Source organism: Gouania willdenowi, chromosome 6 (genome assembly GCF_900634775.1).
Source record: "Gouania willdenowi chromosome 6, fGouWil2.1, whole genome shotgun sequence".
Taxonomy (NCBI): domain Eukaryota; kingdom Metazoa; phylum Chordata; class Actinopteri; order Blenniiformes; family Gobiesocidae; genus Gouania; species Gouania willdenowi.
In genome coordinates this window covers 64402877-64423243 of record NC_041049.1, presented here as the reverse complement: position 1 = coordinate 64423243, position 20367 = coordinate 64402877, and the positions used below count along the sequence as shown (strand labels likewise).

The 20367-nt window shown below is 38.1% G+C and overlaps 1 protein-coding gene across 4 annotated transcripts in view; it reads left to right on the top strand.

The window, feature by feature from the left end:
* The first annotated feature begins 3307 nt into the window (after positions 1-3307).
* aass (aminoadipate-semialdehyde synthase) overlaps positions 3308-20367 on the top strand; it is a 50094-nt gene continuing 33034 nt past the window's right edge. The window contains exons 1-13 of one of the 4 annotated variants that reach the window (XM_028449408.1): positions 3308-3433; positions 5241-5288; positions 6494-6726; positions 9290-9466; positions 11450-11534; positions 11626-11693; positions 12678-12824; positions 12915-12993; positions 13368-13495; positions 15708-15856; positions 16179-16301; positions 19248-19359; positions 19570-19629. In XM_028449408.1, the coding sequence (XP_028305209.1) occupies positions 6508-6726; positions 9290-9466; positions 11450-11534; positions 11626-11693; positions 12678-12824; positions 12915-12993; positions 13368-13495; positions 15708-15856; positions 16179-16301; positions 19248-19359; positions 19570-19629 (1347 nt within the window). In that variant the 5' untranslated portion in view covers positions 3308-3433; positions 5241-5288; positions 6494-6507. Of the gene's footprint in view, positions 3434-5240; positions 5289-6490; positions 6727-9289; positions 9467-11449; positions 11535-11625; positions 11694-12677; positions 12825-12914; positions 12994-13367; positions 13496-15707; positions 15857-16178; positions 16302-19247; positions 19360-19569; positions 19630-20367 lie in introns of all 4 variants that reach the window. The other 3 variants (XM_028449409.1, XM_028449410.1, XM_028449411.1) reach the window with 3 other exon arrangements.

Below are 20367 nucleotides of genomic sequence, written 5' to 3'. Positions count from 1 at the left end.
ATCACTGTAATCAGAATTGATGTGTAATCGAACATGGGTAATTGTAACTGAAAAATGTAATTGACCTCAACCCTGGATCTGACCCATGACGTCCTCACTGCTTCACCTTGTGCTATAAAGTGGTATTACAACTTAAGGCATGTGTAACAAATGCTGCTGTTCCTGATGACCAGTTAGATTAAACCATTACAATTGTAATTTTCCCCTTGATTTACTTAAAAGACACATGTGATTCCTCATGATACTGGATAAGGTCTATGTGTATAGACACAAAACCCTTCTCCATTTGCTCCCACATCATGATGTTTATTCATATTTCCAGTTTCAATGACTTTTTTAATATAAAGGTAACTTTTATGAGCTGAGGAAGACTGAATATTTCATTTAAGATCCACTTAAGCTGTGAAACATATCAAAATGCATTTATTCACTTGTCCATCTCTATTTTATTTCCTGATGTTGGTTGTAAGAAAAAAAAACAGAAAAAACCTGGATTTCCAGTTCCCTCCAAAGTCTGATACTCCTCCACCTTCCAGTTGGCCCTCAGTCAGGCCCGCACGACCCCCACGACCCCCATACCCAACCCTCGGTTTGAGTGATTTCTCCTGATTCTGTCATTCTCCTTTCCAACTTATCACTACCTTTTTAGTCATTAACAATTCCTGGCTGTCACGGTTATTTGTGGTTTGATCTTGATGAAGTCAATATTCAGAGACGTGGCAGTGCTAAACATCAATGCAGCTCATATTTAGGGCCACGTTTGGGTGTTTAAGTGCAAGAAATTAACCACTGAACCAACAATTTAAAGACTCTTTACTAAGTGTTAATAATCATAATACAATTCAACCAAAATGCATTTAATCTGCATCTACAAATACCCACAAAATCACTTTCCTTCATGTTGAAGAAGAAAGATTTGAATCTCAGCCTGTGTCAGGAAATTAAAGACCTTTTATTGCCATAAAATTATAGCCTAATATGCTTTTCTTTCTGTATTACTAAAGAAGAAAAGTGCAGAAAGACTTTTGCTTATGTGTATTTAGAGTTTCTCATGGTTTCTGATAAAACGAGACTCAACCAGTGGAAACAGAAAGTAATGGCCGTCCAGTACTTTCCTCAAAAATGTTACTGAATAAACTTTAGTGATATCCTCCGGTTAAAGTTACTCTGATTAGAGGTTGTGGTTTTTTTTCACATTTTCTTGTTGAGTCCAACCCTGAGGTGGCTAAACCCAGTCCTCGGGGGCCAATAATCTAGCAGGTTGTAGATGTCTCTTTGCTTCAGGTGTAAAAAGTTTGTTTTGTTTATGGAAAATTTTCCATCAAGCAAGAGTAATTAAATAATCTGTTATAATGTACATTTAATTCCAATTGAATCAAAAAAAAGTCACAACACAATTTCTCTACCATTTCGTCACATATCGACGTCGGCCTGAGGAAACAATTGTTTTTATGATATTTGTAGTGTGAAATTTACCCATGGGTTAGGGTTAGGTTGGGTTAGGTTGGGTTAGGGTTAGGGTTAGGGTTAGGGTTAGGGTTAGGGTTAGGGTTAGATTAGGGTTAGGGTTAGGGTTAGGGTTAGGGTTAGGGTCAGGGTTAGGTTAGGTCGGGCGTCTTATTTTGAAAAGTTGCGGTGAAAAAAAAGCCTCACTTGGCTTGAACGTCACTGATAATCAGCCCAACATAAGGTTTTTGGAGAAATCAATTTTTCATTAAGTAATAACTTCCTATTTTCGAGGTTGAAATGAAATCAATGTGTTATTAAGTATTTTTAATTATCAGGGTAAAAAAAAAGAAAGTAATCCAGATAGCTGGATCAGTGGTTACTCGATACATTTATTTAAAAATGCAAACAGTACTTCATTTACCTCTTTGAAATAACGTAGAACTGATTATTTTGTCATAGCTCATCTACTATTAGAACAGTTCAATGAGTACCACAGATGTGCAGAGGTTTAAAACTGTTGCCTTCACATGCACTGCCACGTCTCTGACTGATGAACCAAGTCAACTCCTGTTGTCTTTATTTCCTTTCAATCTCAGGATAGTTATAAATGAAAAGTGTTTTATGATATTTATTTAAACTGTACCAACGTTATACCCTGAAGACTGCAGTTGATGGAAAAAAAAAAGTTATGATGATAAATAAAGTTTTTTTTTTGTTGAAAATACTAAAAATACTGAATAAATAAACTCAACTGTGCTCACGTTCTTTAATTATTTTAAGCATTTGCAAAGAACTTTTAAAGATTATGGACAATATGCTGAACACCACAGTATGTTTGATCTACATGTGTTATTATAAAGGCACCTGGGGCCCCTTTTAATGTGTTATACTGGGATATAAGAGTGTGCCGGACAGGGATTTGTAACCTTTTATTCAGAATAATCCCATCCTAACCAAGTATCACATACATTCTTCCAAAAACTTCCATCCACTATTCACACTTTAATATTTCAATGGAGTTTAACCAAGTTTAGCCAACATTTAATGGTGTTGAAAGTTTCAGGTTTAAAGAGATACTAACACAAGGAGGCGGAAAACCAAAAAGCAGACATGGTGTAAGAGACTTTAGGTCCTTTAATGCAGTGTTTCTCAAAAGGGGGTTTGTGTCTCCCTGGGGTTACGCGATGGCCCTGCAGGGGGTACTTGAGAGAGAGAGAGAAAAAGAGAGAGGGTGTAAAATTAACAAATAAAGTCTCAGTCTTGGTTCCACTCCTGGCATGAGATGTCTGGAAATTATAAAAATGAATTAAATCTATTCAGGAAACACTGAATCAGTGTTTTTCAACCTTGGGGTCAGGACCCCATGTGGGGTTGACTTGAGTTTAAATGGGATAGCCTGAAATTTCACCTGATTTTTTTTTTTTTTTTAAAAAAAACTATTATTATTCTTAAAAAAAAAAAAAAAAACAATCTTTAACAACAGTATTTCTGTACTTTCACTTTGTGAAATATTAATCTAGTTCAACTAAAATACAGTAAAAAAAAAAAAATAATAATAATTCTAGAAAAAAAATGTCTTTTGGCTCGCCAGAAATTCTATTTTGGTTTATTTCCGGCTTGTAAATTTGGTCTGATTTATAATGAAACAGAAAAAGAAACAAATCTAGATTTAAACTAAGCCAGCACTTTTAAAACCCTATTTACAAATAACAAGATGATAATATATATAGTGTACCTAGTAATATGGTACATTTGTAGTAAAAAAAAATGTACTCACTTTTAATGTAAATACATTTTTGGTTTTCCATAAAAAAACAAAACGAAAACAAAACCTCGAAGTACTTTATTTTGAAAAACCGCCCCGGATGTGGATGACTCAAAGACGTCGTTGAGGGAGCAGAAAGAACAGCTCACCTTTGAGGGACACCAGTGTACCAACGCAGTTTCTATAGCCGCTGTGGACGTTTAAAAAGCGGGTGTAAAGGTGGGTCAGTTACGGTACAGCCCGGTGAACGTACGGCTCCGGTAATAAACCCAGTCAGAGCTTTTTACGTGTGTTTGAATCCCGGAACTGACCCATGTGGTTACGTGTAGGTTAAATCACTGGGTCTCAAACACCGCGTGTCCTTAACTGTGTATGGATCGTATGTTGTTGATTAATCATTGAGCACAGATTGAACGCACGCCTGTGACGTCACCACCATGTGATTCATATTGTTCGAATGAGCACGTTGCCCCAAAGGTGGTGCGTTCAAGGACTTGGTGATTTGCATATAGTAAGCTCGAGGGGAAAAACAGATTTTTACATGTATACTTTTGGTAACACTTTATAATTACTATCCGTTTTCAGTAGTTAATAGATCATTAATAAACTGTAAGTTAATGATTTATGAATTGCTTGTTGAATATTTACTAACAGTTTGTTCAGTATTTGTCTTATAGATAGTGAATAGATAACACACAGGCTGTTATTTAACAATTGATAAGATGACATGTGATTGTATGTTTGTGATTTATAACTATACCTTGTAAATTAGTATTAAATCATGAATAACAAGCCATTAGTAAACTATTTAATAATTACTTGTTAAGTATCAGTTAAAACTAAATACTTTATTGGGACTTTATAGAGAGTTTTCACCTTCGTCACGTTCTGGGCAGTAACCCGCCATATTGGAGGCACTCGGAGGTAAACACTGCGATGGATAAATGTCCGAAACCACAGAAAAGCTCCTCAAAATGTGTTATTGATGCAAAGGCATACTGGGAAGGACTTGGTCTGATTTTGGAAAATAATCTGTGTGTTTCTCCAACATTTCTGCGAATCAGGCTCAGATTGACCTGAGACTTTCAACATGGCTGCTGCTTGGTTCAGAGGTGCGCGATGTCAGATTTGTTTGGACTGCAATGATCCCCTTCATAAATTAATTAATAAAATTGTCCACTGGGAGCTTTGCAGAACATCTCAATGTTGACAGGTAGTCATGATAACTCGGTATCGGTTGAAAGCTGCGTAGAATCTACTGGAGTGACTGTACAAAGGGCTTTTAAAAACGACTTCACTAATCTAGGCCCTCAAAGAGTTATACATTTTTAACTTTTCCGTACCGGCGGCGTTTGCTCGCGTGCCACGACCCCTATGCTGTAGAAAAGGGGTCTTCAACGTTTTCCAGGCCAAGGACCCCCAAACTGATGGAGAGATGGAGCGGGGACCCCCTACTTATATATATTGTATAAAATTGTGTTTTATATTAAACTGGTCCTATAGTGCCATGTATAAATGTACTATTGTGCATTCAATACTAAGATATTCAAATAACACACAGGTTTATATATTCTTGTTTTTAATTTAAACATGTGCAAGGTACAGTGAGTAGGGTGGCCATGCCACTGCCATTCATACACATCACATAACATAATAAACTGATACCTGCCAAGATCAACAATGTCTGTCAAATTGCATGTAACAACATTTTGCATAAAAGCTGTTCAAATGGACATTTTTGTTCAACATAAATGTGGAAACGAAAATTATTGATGCTTGTTAGTGCCACTGGCATGCATAAACATACCTGTTATCTTGCATACGATACTGAACTATTAACATAATTGACAGATTCATGTCAGCATTGCTGACTGAAAGACATCTTCTGCCTCCATTTATCTGTTCACTACAGTGTGTTGGATTCATGTTAATGTGTATTTAAAGACATTTCAATTTATTGAAAAAATTGCGGGGGGGAATATAAAAAAATGTCTAATCAACCAAAACTTTTGCCACCCCCCTGCAGTACCTCCGCGGACCCCCTGTTGAAGACCTCTGCTGTAGAACATTCCTGGTGAGAACCATATATACACACACACACGTACACACAATGACACATACAAAATGGCCGTTGGCTGTAGAGTTTGCCAATATTTTTTTATTCTGAGTTCAAAACAAATATTAGTTCAGAATAGAGAGGCTTCTGGTGTTTTCAGTTAGGTTAAGCATTTGGTATTCCAAAATGAAAGAGCTGTGAATAAATTAATATACGCTACTTAGGAAGTAATTCCGGGCCTTCAATTTTCCTTCATGTCTTTTGTACTTTTTTGCCAGTATGGATGTAAAATGGGTTTTAAATTGTATTCATTATGGTCTTAAAAAGTCTTAATTTTGAGTTGTAAGTTATATATTGGCTTTTTATAGGACTTATAAATCCTTAACAAACTGTTTGAAAATATTCAAAAAGCAATTTATAACTTATTAACTAGCAGTTTATTAATGATCTATTAAGTACTCACAATGGATAGTTATTATAAAGTGTTACCTTACTTTTTATTATGTATATTTTTATGCAATGTTTGTAAACTATTTAGAATCAGGACTATATACAAACGTTAGGTTATGAACTTATGATAATAATTATTCACATATTTGATTGGCTATTTAAGGTTTGTTTTGCTTGTCATTGCCAAACTTGAAGTAAAATAAACATAAAAAGGAAAGAATGAAATGAAATTTTACAGGCATAAATAGTAACTAAACAAAGTGGAGGCAGAAGTTTTTTATTCACACAAACGCATAAACACGGATAAATGCTATCAATAGTCTAATAAATATGTTTTAATTATCGCACATAAAAAGGAGAGCCTTCAGGTTTCCCAATAGTTAATCTTGCTCCCATTTATCAGCAACAGGAAGTCAATGAAGGGTTTTCAATGTTGCATTTTTTAAAACAGTGACTGACCTTAGTATCAAGGGGCATGTTTTTTTCCCCGTTTTTTTGGCAGTAATTATCTATAACTTATGTTTCTTAACTCTGCACAATCATTCTGCTGGTTGGATTGGAGGGGCCGTGTGGTAAAAGACCCAGTGACGATTATGAATGTTGCACGTAAAATTTTAAATATTTAATCTTATTTGTTGGCACCACCTCTTGTCTCTCCCAGCAGCAAATGTACGGTCACCTCTGAGTCAAACCCGCCACCCTGACTGACACATCCTTGAGTCCTTTAGCTCTCGTTCAAAGTGCTGATGACTGCATGTCTTTCTCCCAAGCAGACAAAGGCCAAGTCATGTTCAGGGTCCTCAGTCACTATGGTAAGAGATTGTCCAGCTGCCTCACGGGGCAGCGGCGCTACGAGCACCACAGGGCTGTCATCGCCATCCGCCGGGAGGACGTCAACCCGTGGGAGAGAAGGGCGCCGCTTGCTCCACGCCACGTCAAAGAGCTCACCAACGCTGGCGTCAAAGTGTTGGTGCAGCCTTCAAACCGCAGAGCCATCCATGAGAAGGTGAGACATGAAATCGTTTCAGCGAGATTCATTTTGTCTTTTTTTTTTAATAGAATTTGAGGTTGAGGTTTTGTTTATTCCTTTAAGATTCATTTTGTCTTTTCGTTAATACAATGTTAACAATCTCGCTGGTAGGGGTGTACATCACCCGTTTTATTCCGATACTCTCACCAGGAATTTTTCACAGCATAGGGGAAATTTAGTAATGTGTAACTCTCAGAGGGCCAAATTTAGTGAAGTAAAGTTTGTAGTTTTTTTTAATCATTGTTTCTGCCTTGCTTTAACTAATTCAGTGCCAGCAGTTTTAGAACATTTTGACTGATTTTTAAAGATCCACACAATATTTTGTACTATGACAATCTGAAATCTGACACCAGATTCTGAAAGAAGTCTCTACTTTCATCAAAAACTGTTTGTAGCTTGTTTAGTTCTTCCGTAATCAGCAGTTGAATAGAGCAAGTTTTACACAAATCACCATTTCAGAGCAAAAATCTGAGAAAACTGGCTTTTTCTAAAAAAAAAAATCTGTCAGTGACTTTGAAGTTTATCTCCAACTTGTTAGTAATGCTTTGTAAACTCTAATACCGAAGAAATGGGAGTATGTATGTGAGCGACGCATACATGCATGTAATACTTCTTTCACTTTCAGCAGCTGAGCTGAGCAGCAGCAAAGAACAGAGAACAGTTACTTCCTAAACATGAACATGTTATTCTAAGAAAGGACACGTTACTCCATCATTTCACAACAAACTCTGTCATTTAACGTCTGATTCTGGCTCTGAGGTAATTGACTTTGAAGCAGTTTTTTTAAGGATGCACACAGGTAGTATCGGGGGCAGCTAAGTGGCTACAGGGGTCCTCAGGTAAAGAAGAGAGCATCCGAGCAAATCGCCTGTATTGAATAGACGTGCGGCTGATGTATGTGTTTCTCGGTTATTCAGATTAAAAAGAGAGTTAAAACCACCCAGAGCAACAGAAAATCCCCCTTAAGTTGCTGAAAACTGAACGTAGGGGGTGACATTACTCCGTAGGGGATCAAAATTACAACGTTGGGGGCCCCTCCGCTCAACAGTGCTGAGATGTCAATTATCGGAACAACAATTCGATATTTGCTGATGTCACAAAACTTGCCACAATACGATTTTGATTTTATTTAGATTCCTGTGATTGATATCAGACAATAATCTGGGTTTGTTTTCACACGAAATAATAAAAACACAATATTGATCTATTTTGAGAATTTTATTGCCTGACTGTTTAAGACATGAAAAACATTCTTTAAAAATTGTGTTCCTCTCTCACTAACTAACGTTTGTTGTTTAAACAAAGCGGAGGACAAAATAGCAATGGATAGCGATGTTTATACTTTAGAATGATTTGACTAAATCATTGATCAAACAATCGATTAATTGATCTGTTTTTTGGTTTTTTTAGTCCAATTGTTAAGGCACAAAATACATTTTCAGTTGCACTTTTAAAAAGAAAAAGAACTATTGTGCAGTTTTGCATTGTTTACTATAGAACCAGAATTTAAATTAATAGGCTTCTTCTTCATTTGTATTATTACTTTATTTTATTTCATTCAAGGTTTATTTTTAGTGAAATCGCAATGTTTTGAATAGTTTATTAAGGGATTCTTTTGATAATGAAAAATAAAAGGAAAATAGTGCAGTATTCCAAAAAATAAAGGAATAGTTTTCAGTTATTTGTGTACAGTCCCATTTTGTAAAATAAATCGTGAGAGAATCGTATCGTGAACCCAGTATCGTGAATCGAATCGTATCAGGAGTTGAGTGAATCGTTACATCCCTAGTCATCGATGTTTAGTTTTTAGTGATTGAGCCTTTGCCAAATATGGTCTCAAGCTGCTGAAAGTTTAGCATCTCTGGGTGATTGTTCTAATCTAGTTCAATAAAAGGCTTCTACTGATCTCTGTTCAAATTGTGTTATCAATTAAGTGTTATCAACTCGGGGACCAAATCCAGCCCTAGAGCATCCAATTTGACCCGCAGCAGAAAGCAAAAAAGTCAGAAACCACAAATCCTTGTGTAAATTACCAACTAATTCATTTGTACATACCTCCAAATTAATACAATAATTCAGTGAAAATCCACAATATAAGCAGGCCTTATATTTAATCTCAAACTCTTTAAAAAAAACTCTCAATTTTTCCAAAGTCCTACAATTTTCTTTAAATTATTCCACAAAATGTATTTCCCCAAATTACATAAGAATGGGTCACAAAATCAAATAAATTGAAAGTGAAGGGAATTGGACTGATATCTGTCACTTATTGCTTTGATATTGAGTGTCATACATATTTTATCATTTGTGGAAGTGCAAACTATAGCATAATGTTTAAATTACTAATTTTTTCACATAACATTTGTGGCCCACTTCAGATAAACTGTTCTGTATTTGGCCTCTGAACAAAAATGAGTTTGACATCACCATAATAGATGGATGCGTAAATTGAATATCTGTAAATATCATGAAGTGTAGTCGTGTTTTCGCCCGTTTTTGACCATTATTGACCGTTTTCTCCTCCTTCCTTCCTTTGCAGTACTACATGAAGGCCGGGGCTGTGGTACAGGAGGACATCTCCAAGGCAACGTTGATAATCGGGGTTAAGAGGCCTCCAGAGGATAAAGTTATCCCCAGAAAGACCTATGCGTTCTTCTCCCACACCATCAAGGCCCAGGAGGCCAACATGGGGCTACTTGAAGATCTACTGAAGAAGGTGAGCAGGAAAACTCACTGTTGATAAAGAGCTAATCTCCAACTTGTTAGTAATACTTTGTAAACTCTAATACCGGAGAAATGGGAGTATCTATGTGAGCAACGCATACATACATGCAATACTTCCTTCACTTCCGGCAGCTGAGCTGAGCAGCAGCAAAGAATAGAGAACAATTACTTCCTAAACATGAACATGTTCTTCTAAGAAAGGACATGTTACTTCATCATTTCACAACAAACTCTGTCATTTAACGTCTGACTCTTGCTCTGAAGTAATTATCTACTTCTTTTTTCTTTGCTGGCTCAACTGGAAAGCTAAGTAACAAGCTAACTAGCAGAAGAATTCCACAACAGAATACACAAATCTTCTCCAAAATATTACTGAACTAATGGACACTGTGGATATGGGAATGAAACAACTGTGATGTTCACATATTACTTAACACAAGCTTTGAAAGGCTATAACTCCGTAACCCAAGCAAGGTCAGACTTGAGCACACTGTGAAAGGAGTGTAAATCTCTCCAGTCCCACCAGAGAGGGAGCAATCCCAGGTTTTCCTCAGTGTTGTCAGTGTCATCCTGTGCATTGTGTGAAGGGCGTTCAGGGCCATGTGTGAATGGCCTCTCACAGGATAAGAGGTCATGAAAGGATAAGTGGTGTTATCTCTTCTTTTCACTGTTGACCACTTTCACTCCTTTTTCCTCCTTCTCTGGATCTGGACGGGAGCCCTTTATGTGTGAATCATTTATTGTTTTCATCTCATCAGAGTAGATATCAATTCCAGGAAGTGCAGTAGTTTAAAAAGTAGTTGATTGTTTGAAATTTTTTACAAACTTAAATAGCTGATCATTAAACTGACTTAATTGGATTGCTCTGTCTGTCTGTCTGTCTGTTTGTCTGTATGTAAGTGTGTGTGTGTCAGGGTTGGGATCAATTTTAATTGTAATCGCATAATTGATAATTAATTACAATTATGACATAATAATAATTGTAATTGGAAATGGAAATTCTCTAAAAACTGTAAATACAAACCTGGTGAACTATGTTACACTGCTATGTCTTACACATACGTAGTTAATAACCTTTCCCACTACCTGTCATTTGTTAAAATTCACCATTTGAAAAATGATATAAATCTAGGGGTATAGGGACAAAAAATGCTCAGACGTGCGTGTGCGTCCTTTTCACTGCGAATGAATGTGCTGGTCGCTCGACCATGTACGGAGTGAGGAAGCGTGTGTGAACGAGCATATCAATTATAAGCTGTATGTTGTTCAGCTGTTGAATTAAACCGGAGTCATACTCAATGAATGCTGTGAAGCAAGAGAGTTGAGAAGTCCGGCGCTTAGCCGCTTCGCTCCAACCAAGAGACATTTTTGTCGTTCGCTCATAGCTTTCACCTTTGTGCACAAATGTGAGAGACACGTAAACCAAACAACTCTTTGGTGTAAATGAGATGATAAAACAATGCAATGAGAGCATCTACAGAAAGTTTCATCACGACAATGACGTCATTGATTGGATCGGCAAATTAAGACATTACAGCCAATCACATTCATTGCATAAAATGCAAAATATCGGCCGATCCGATATAGCCGATCAGATCGGTGCAAAGCTTAATTTTACAGCTGATTTAAGACATGGGTCAAACTGACCTGTTATCATAAGAGATGCTAACAGAATGCTAACACAAGAGGAAGGTTTTGTTTTATGGGCTTATTTATTAAAGGCTCAGTAATTGTGGTTAATTGTAATTGAACTTTAGTAATTGAGAATGTAATTGTAAAAAATAATAATTGTAATTTTAGTTGTAATTGGGAAAAAATGCAGGTCACTGTTACCGTAATTAAGTTGTTTTGGATGAAAACACATGGATGAAGATGTATTTTTAATTGACCCCAGCCTGTGTGTGCATGTTGAAATGAGGTTTAAACTCCTGCTGTGGTAACAAACTGTATGTAATAAACCCATTTGTTTTCTCAGGAGGTGCGTCTCATCGACTATGAGAAAATGGTTGATGTCAATGGTTACAGGATCGTTGCCTTTGGTCAGTGGGCTGGTGTTGCAGGTATGACAAGCTGCATAGCTTTTATTGACTGATCCATACGCTCACGTGTTTGTAAAATTGTTCGATTTGTTACTCTCTCTCCTCCCTGCAGGAATGATTAATATTTTGCATGGACTCGGGCTGCGCTTCCTGGCCCTGGGTCACCACACGCCCTTCATGGTAAGAATCCACTTGCAAATTACAAAAATGTTATGAAATTTGAGGTTTTGGTACCCTTAACACACAAGGCAGGTTTTGTCAAACATTTCTAGCTACTCCAATTTAGATGTTCTGTTTTTTTGGCGAATGCCGCTCTGCCACAGGAAGTGCGTTCCGTGAAAACTCACCATTTTGCTGACAAATGATCATTCACTTGTCCCAAGCATTTCTGAACACATTTGGGAAGTATGTGTTGAAAAATGCCAACACAATAAGTAGTAGAATGAATGAAGTGCTTTTCTATCGCCACAGGGGGTAGTTAGATTTGTCACGTGAATTGCCATGTAATTGCGTGAGGAACGTGTTAACCGTTCTACACATGGCTTTGGGTTTTGATTGAATGAGTTTCGGCTGAGTTATTAAAATATTTCCAGTTTTTAAATTGATGAAACTTTAGCACCTCCTATAGGCTTGGCAATGTGGTAAAAAACTCACTGTTTTCAACATGACTTCCAACTTGTCCTTAATTTCAAGTGGAATTTATGAACATTCTAGGAGGAGTTTGCTTTTAAAGACAGTGTGGTTTGGCCAAAAATTGAGAAAAAGTGCCAAATTTGGCCCGTTAAATTAAAAATTCCTGTTCAATTTATGTTATAAATCCAGATTCAATTTTTGCATATACCTACCAAATTTCATCTAGCTAGTTTAAACCGCTGAAAAGTTACAAACTCTAGGTGGCGCTGACTCCCGAAATTGCATCAACAAACTCCACTTGATGGTTTTCACCAAACTATCCTTCTAAATTTCACTAAATTGCACCCCCGGGAAGGGCCTCAAAAATCCAAGTAAGGTGGCTGTAACCAGAAGAAGAAGAAAAAATCCTTACAGGAACAATACTTCTGGTGCTCGAGCCTAACATTATAAAGCACCCGGACAGAGATACCTGGTGTTATCTCTAATAAAGCTTCATGAGTTCTTCTTTTCTTGTCGCTCTTTCTTCTGCAGCACATTGGCATGGCCCACAACTACAGGAACGTCAGCCAAGCCATCCAGGCAGTGAGGGATTGTGGGTATGAGATTTCCATGGGGCTCATGCCAAAATCCATTGGCCCCGTTACGTTCTGCTTCACTGGAACTGGAAATGTCTCTAAGGTAGAGGGAAAATCACCTAGAAAAGCAGCCAAAAGCTGAAAAAGGTTTTGGTGAAAATTCATTCAGTGATGGAGTTTAAATTCTATTTAGGGAGCTCAAGACATTATCAATGAACTTCCCGTTGAGTATGTGGAGCCGCACGAGTTGAAGGACGTGTCTGACACGGGAGGTACGAAAAACACACCATTGTGAACTTCAGCTCACAATCCTCAGTGCATTCTACACACAGTTAAAATTGTTGTTGTGTATTGCATCATGATGTTATGGGTAAGTAGTCACTCAGAATAGTCGAGCTGTATTTTTATAGCAACGTTCACACATTGCAACACATGGAGTTTCATACAATAAAAGAACAGAAATGCAAATAAAAACACCTCCCCACCCACATCATCGTAGGACACGACAAAGAATGGATTCTTATTCTTTAACTTGTTGCTGTGACTATGAAACATAAATGAATCCTTATCTGAATGTTTAATCTTGGGCAGATCAGTGCACAGGGTGCTTTTGTTTATCTATTTATGACACAGTGCTTATGTGCAGATATGACCAAAGTGTACGCAACCGTGCTGAGCAGACACCATCACCTGGTGAGGAAGAGCGACGGCTACTATGACCCCGTGGAGTACGAGAACCATGCTGAGATCTACACGTCACACTTCAGGACCAGTGTGAGTCTCTCACATCCACTTTCACCGTCTTCACAATGTCATCCACCTGTTACTGTCAGTCACTCAGAGGTCCTTTATTTCAGTCAGGACTATTGAAAACTGCACATGCTGCAAGTGTTGCTGCCCACTGCACATGCTGGTCATCTTACACAATGTCATTGTGTTTTTGTAAAGCTTGTTAGTTCTCTTTTACGTTACAATATTACTTTGGAGTTAAGCAAAATCACACAAGAGAGTGCTGTTGTGATTCAACAGTTCTACAAGTACATTTTATTAGTCAACAGTAATAAGTACAAGATATTATATTTTGTTTGTTTATTCAATATTTGGCTCCACCAAAAAAAATAGTTCCACAAGTGAAGAGCACACACACATTCTATGTTTACACTGCAGGCAAATGTGACCCAAATCCTTTTGCCTATATGTGACCTGTATCCGATCTGTTAAAGATGGTTTGAACAGCACAATTCCCATTTTAATGAACTCTGCATCATTGAAGCCACTGACATCCCTATTATACTGTATACTGTATATATTAGCGATGGGAATCGAAAACCGGTTCTAACTGAGAACCGGTTCCCAGTAATCCAATTCCTAGGAATCATTTGTTTGCTTGCCTGTCAATTCCGCTTATCGGTTCCTTTTAGGTCGCAGATACGTGATGACATCACGGAGCGCCGCTGCACTTGACAAGAAATGGATGAAGATTTACCCCGTAAAGTTTAACGGGCATTGTTGACTCTGTATTTAGGAGTCAGTAATGATTTGCGAAGTGTTTTGGCAGTTTAGACGGTGTTTCGTGTAGTTTAGTCGGTGTTTGAAGCCTGTTTGAAGCGGCTAGGACGAGAGGGGGGCGGGCGGTGCATTTAATGAGCAGTTTCCGGAAACATTTTCCCATAAAGAAACGTTTCGATGACAGCGTTTCATGCTGATTCTGTCCATTTCCGCATTCAACAGTGAATTCCGTTTTCATTGGTCGATTCCGTGATTCCGTAGGGCCCTACATAGTCAAAAGAGTGGCTCAAGAAGTCCAACTATATAGAAGCCTTCCTCCCATCCCAACCAAAGACAGCACCACCCGCTGGTGGTGGATGAAGAGGGACACATTGCCAATAGTGTCAGCTTAGCTGAGAAATATCTCTGTGTCCAAGCATCCTCGACACCATCTGAAAGGGTTTTCTCCACAGCTGGAGACACCCTAAGTCCAGAATGATCTCGTATCATTCCTGACAAGGCTAACATTCTGTTTTCTGAAAAAAAATTGTTAATCTACTACAGTTGATAAGTGCTGCTGTACTTTTGGTTAAAATGTTCTTTTTTTACAAAATAATTATTTATTTTATGTCTGAATTAGTTTTGGATCAAGTTGTTCAATTTCAAAAGGAGAACTGTAAATATTCTCAAATGTTTGTTGCCAAAGTGTCATATATTGTATATAATATTATCCAGTAAAAACAATGTATACCTGCGTCACCTGGTGGATTAAAAGAGAGCTGATATCCCTGCAGGAAATGAAAGAGAAAGATAAGATACTAAAGAGTTAAAGCAAACAAATCCATCAGTATTATTTCATTCCCTCACCCTAGTGTGTATATATATGTATACAACCACTGTTGACTCAGACTCCGCCTCCAAACACTTTGTTGCAAAGATGCAGCAGCCATCACAGCAAACCTGATAAACCTGGCTCTCTTCTTTTTCACTCTTCTTAAAGTTATGAAGTACTGACTTGTGTTGGAAAGAACATTTCTCAGCGTGGCACACAGTCCTACACTGGACTCCTCTTATTTACTTCCGCAAACAGTACGTGACTGCGTTGTCATTGGTCACCTTAGGACCTCTTTTGTGCACGCGTGTCACTTCAGGGACACATTCCATTCATGCTCCAAACTGATTGAAGACACATTTAATAATTAAATGAAACGTTTTTAAAAGAAAATCTGAATTGTGCATTAAGACTTTAGTGTGAACGTACTGACAGTGTACTGTGGTGTGTAGCCCAAGATGTAACGGTAATTAACGGGATGTAGATCAGCTGTACAACGGAGTGATATGATCCGTAAGAAATCCCAGTGTTTTGTTTTCCTATATCAGCACTCTTGGAACGTCTGTCGTTCAGTCAAATCACTTGGTCGAAACTAACTGTTGTATAAATTGCAATAACGTGCTTTTATTAATGTGCACGATGGTTTGATTGTTATTTACACCACAGGTGGCACCCTACACCACCTGTCTGATCAACGGTATTTACTGGGACCCCCACACCCCTCGCCTCCTCAGACGGGTGGACGCTCAGAGGCTCATTAGACCCATCACCAACACATCCACAGACCACGAAGGCTCACCACAGCTGCCTCACAAGTAAGGAAACAGATGTGGAATACAAATAAAAAATCAAACTTATATAGTCACATTTCATTTGTATCATGTACAGTATGTCATTTCTCATTTATTTTGGAAGAAAACATAAGACTGTTATATGTTGCTATAAAGTCTTGCTTGGGTGTATTTTGCCTTTAAACAGACTTTGTGTATTTACAATTAATCTTTACTTAATATTTAATCCAGGGTCTCATGACAGATAGAAGAGTGGATCATTCATTTTATCACCTCTTAAAATCAGCCTGGCCTTATCATAGACTATATCAGTTACAAACACATTTGTCTCTCCTGGTGTCCACAGGTTGCTGGCCATCTGTGACATTTCCGCCGACGCAGGAGGTTCCATCGAGTTCATGAACGAGTGCACCACCATTGATAAGCCCTTCTGTATGTATGATGCAGACCAGCATATAGATCATGACAGGTACGTTATACAGAGGCCGCCTTGCCAATGTGAGTCTGTTAGTTTTTCTGCAGTCAATTACAGTTTTAGTCCTTTAAGATTATAATAACTAAAATGTGGCTTTTAATTTAAAGGGGACATATTATGCAATTTTTCACCCATCTCCATTTGTTCTAAAAACCCCCAAAACATAGCATTTGAGGTTTTCCTCCAACCGCTGCGTCGCTTTGTGTCAAACACGTCAGATCAGCGATACGAGGCTATAGAACATGCTCTCTGATGCGCCGAACCTCAAGAGCGGAGTACACCTCCGCATGAACAAATAGTGCTTACACTACAGTGTACGTTCACTGTGGAGGCGCGGCACTGGCAACAGGCCAGTTCTGTTGTTAGTTTTACCGGTAACCATCACTCCTTCGCTAGCGATAAAAATAATGGCGGACTTTCGCAAAAGTTTTCATCAGGTTGGGGGTGGAGTCCATGGGTGGAGATACCAGCGGAGGGGACGGTATTTTCTTTCCCGATTTCACATGTGATGTCACAAATCTGGAAAATTTTAAACGGAGCAAAAGTGGATTTTTCATATGTCCGCTTTAACACTTTTTTTTTGGTTTCTTTTAGTGAACTGTGATAATTCACCCACACCATGAATAATGATGTAATTTTTAACAATGTAATTGACATGATATTGGTTGTAAAGAGCAACTCCTTTTAAATTAACATGTTCCTGAGATGTGTTCAAGGTCGCTAGGAAATCTGAACATTCTCATGAATTTGTAAAATCAGTCCAGACAAGGTGTGAAAAGTGAACATGTCTTGGTAAAACCAAACGTAGGGGTGGGCGATATGGAAAAATATCCATATCAAGATTTTTTTCATTCAGATCATTTAGACTATTTTAAAGTAATTTACCAATAAAACAAACACATTCAGCTACTTGAAATCATTGCCTTAAATGGAAAACAGGGATAAAAGATAATTTAAAGGGGACATCATGGTTTTAAATCCTCCCTTTTTACATATAAATCATACAGTTGTGGTCTATATAAAGCGGAACTGCAATGCTTGGGTCTGAATTCCTCATTATTATAGCTCCACCCCTTTTCTACCCCTTTTCTGATGTGCTTCTGAGAGCAACTCGTTTTGGTGCGGTCTCTTTAAATGCAAATGAGACACTCCATACCCCGCCCCCTCTTCAGGTGACACTCGGTTCAACTCCACCCTGCTCGGCCATTTTTGTAGTTTGATAGAAGAGATGCGGCTATGTAGCGGTGCATAAACTTTTTATTCAGAGGTTATTTACAAATTGTCAACAACAGAAGACTTGTCCATCCAGCCTTACATGTTCGAGCCAGAGTCTGACCCAGCGGAGCGAGATGAAAATGAAGATGATAAACCTGCAGAACCCTAACAAGTGAGCTAACACAAGCACCGAGCTAACGCTAGCGCCAAGCTAACGTCACGGAATGCATTTTAATACAGTCTTTTCAAAGACAAAAACGGCAAAATGAAATGACTAATGAAAACTCTAGATTTAAATTAAATCACGTAGGCCATATCATCAAGGATCTAAAACGAGCACACAGCGCTAACATATGAAGTCTGAAGATGGTGCAACTGCTAATGCTAACAAAACAATGACAGGGACGTCTTACATCACACTTTTTAGCGTTATTTACAGATTACCGAAGTGCTCTGTTCGTCGTCTCCAAAGATAGAAGGAATTGACCCCTCAATCAGACAGTCTTTCGACAAATCCTTCTTTATACTGGCGGAGGTTGCAGAAGCAGTCATCCTTGAAGTGCTTCGCGCACACAAAAATGACCTTACCCACAGATGTGGGTACATTTCCGTGAAAAATTAAGCTCAACCAGGCACTTCGAAAAGGTTCTGATGCTGGGAGACGGTGTAATGAAGCGTGTGGGTTACTACATCCAACAACCAAACATTTTGACTTATCCTCTCGTAACTTCGGCATCCTTGAGCTTGGACTACAAAATAAAAGCGAGAAATAAAAATGGCGGATTGCTCGAAGTGTTGGACCTGGAGTTGATGTACTAATTTGGCAGTTCTGCTGCAAATACTGTGATGTAATAGTTCAAAAAATGTAATAGAGAATAGAAAAATCGAAACAGATTGAAAAATATGTGCAAAACAGAATATAAAGATAACTACGGAGCACCTGAAGAGACTAATTTGATTTTTTCTGTACTTCTAAGCACTCTAAATATACAACAAAATGCATTTAAGGGCTAAAAAAGTGGATTTAGCATGATATGTCCCCTTTAAGTCAAGGTAATTAAAAAAAAAAAAAAATACGTATGTAAGCACTTTTTCAAACTCACACACAGTCTTTTTACTTTATTTAACAAAGTTGGTGCAGCATTAGCTACACTTGCTACAAAACAGGGCAGCATAGCAGTCTAGTGATTTCCATTTGTTTTTGAGGGAACACACGTTAATAAAATTAAGCAGTGTTTTGAACCCCTCATTTCACACTGTTTGGACAATCATATCCTTTACACGATAAAACGTTACTGTTTTGGTTACATTAGGCCTGGGTGATATGTACCAATATTCATATGTCAATATTTTTCATCAAAATGGTGATAAGTGATATAAACTCACTTTATTTTTATTTCTTTTTTCAATATGGTTTCGCAAAAAAAAAAAACTATTGGTCAAAGTCAGTGTAGAAAAATGCCACAAAGACCCTTTTATTAATCACTAGAAGCACACTAGTGTTAGCGGAGTGTACATTCTACACTGATTGAGCTCTGACAAGGCACCGCGAGGGATAAAATGTGCATTGCAGACGGTTCTACGATCTTTGTGATTTGGCAGATTGTTGTCATGTTATAATATTTAAAGATTTATTATCGTCAGATTGCACACCCTTCACCGGATGTATGTTCAGTGGTCACCCTACGGTAAACGTAATGTTTGCTGTTTGTTTGGGTTTGACAGTGTGGAAGGAAATGGGATTCTAATGTGCTCCATTGACAACCTTCCTGCTCAACTCCCCATCGAAGCCACAGAGTACTTTGGAGACCGGCTCTTCCCGTACATCTGGGAGATGGTAAGAACTCCTTTCATTAGGTCAGTTGAGGTGATGAAGAGAATCCCTGCTGGGTTCCAGTCTCCCTCTTTCGTGATGAGTTTGCTGTGGGAGAGGTGCTGCTACAAGTTTCATATGGTTAACCTGGTTGCGACCAGTCCATGATGGGTGGATAGGGTGTTGTAATTGTTAAGCTCATATTTGATGCAGTGAATTTCATTTCATTTTTAGCTGCCCTCTGACGCTACCAGGCCGCTGGAGGAAGAGGAGTTCAGCCCACAAGTCAGAGATGTAAGTGAACTGTGTTAAATGTTTGTCTGTCGTCCTGCCTGGCCTGCGTACGTATACGTTCCCCACCTAAGGACCAACTATTGAATTACATCAAATGAAGACGAAAAACGATAACTAGACAAATTTGCATTACCGCGACAATGCAAGTGGGAATGCGAAAAAGGATTGCCAACTTCTTCAGCTGTATTTGTTTATTGTCAATGAACACAAGTTTGTACACATAACCAAAAGCTTAAATATTTGTAGGCAGTACTCACAGCGAATGAACAGCATTTTGTTCAATTACTGAGGATTTAACAAATAGTTATTTAGTGTCAAAGTTACAGACATTGTGCAGGGGAAGTTTCGAACCAGGTTTTCTTTGTTGATTGATCGAAGGAGGGTAGAAGCAGGCTGTGATTGCACTCAGCTAAAGCTGCCCATAGAAGTCTCAGGGTAAAAGTCCTGCTTGTGGAAGCAAAGTAAGGAATGAATGCTAAGCATTCCCACTAAAAGTATAATTACAAGAAAGAAAAATATTGTAGCAACATTTTAAGTTACAAATTGTGGCTGTAGCTGTAGGATTAAAGCTTTAACAGCAGTTTTCCTCAATGTTCATGAGAAACAGCTGTCTCGCTCTAGCAGACCAAATCAAGCACTCTAAGGATTGTAAAAGCAGCCTAATTTGCATTAAACCTTAAATTACATTAAAAGTAAAAGAGTTAGCATTTTACAAATTAGATATTATCACTGTCACTA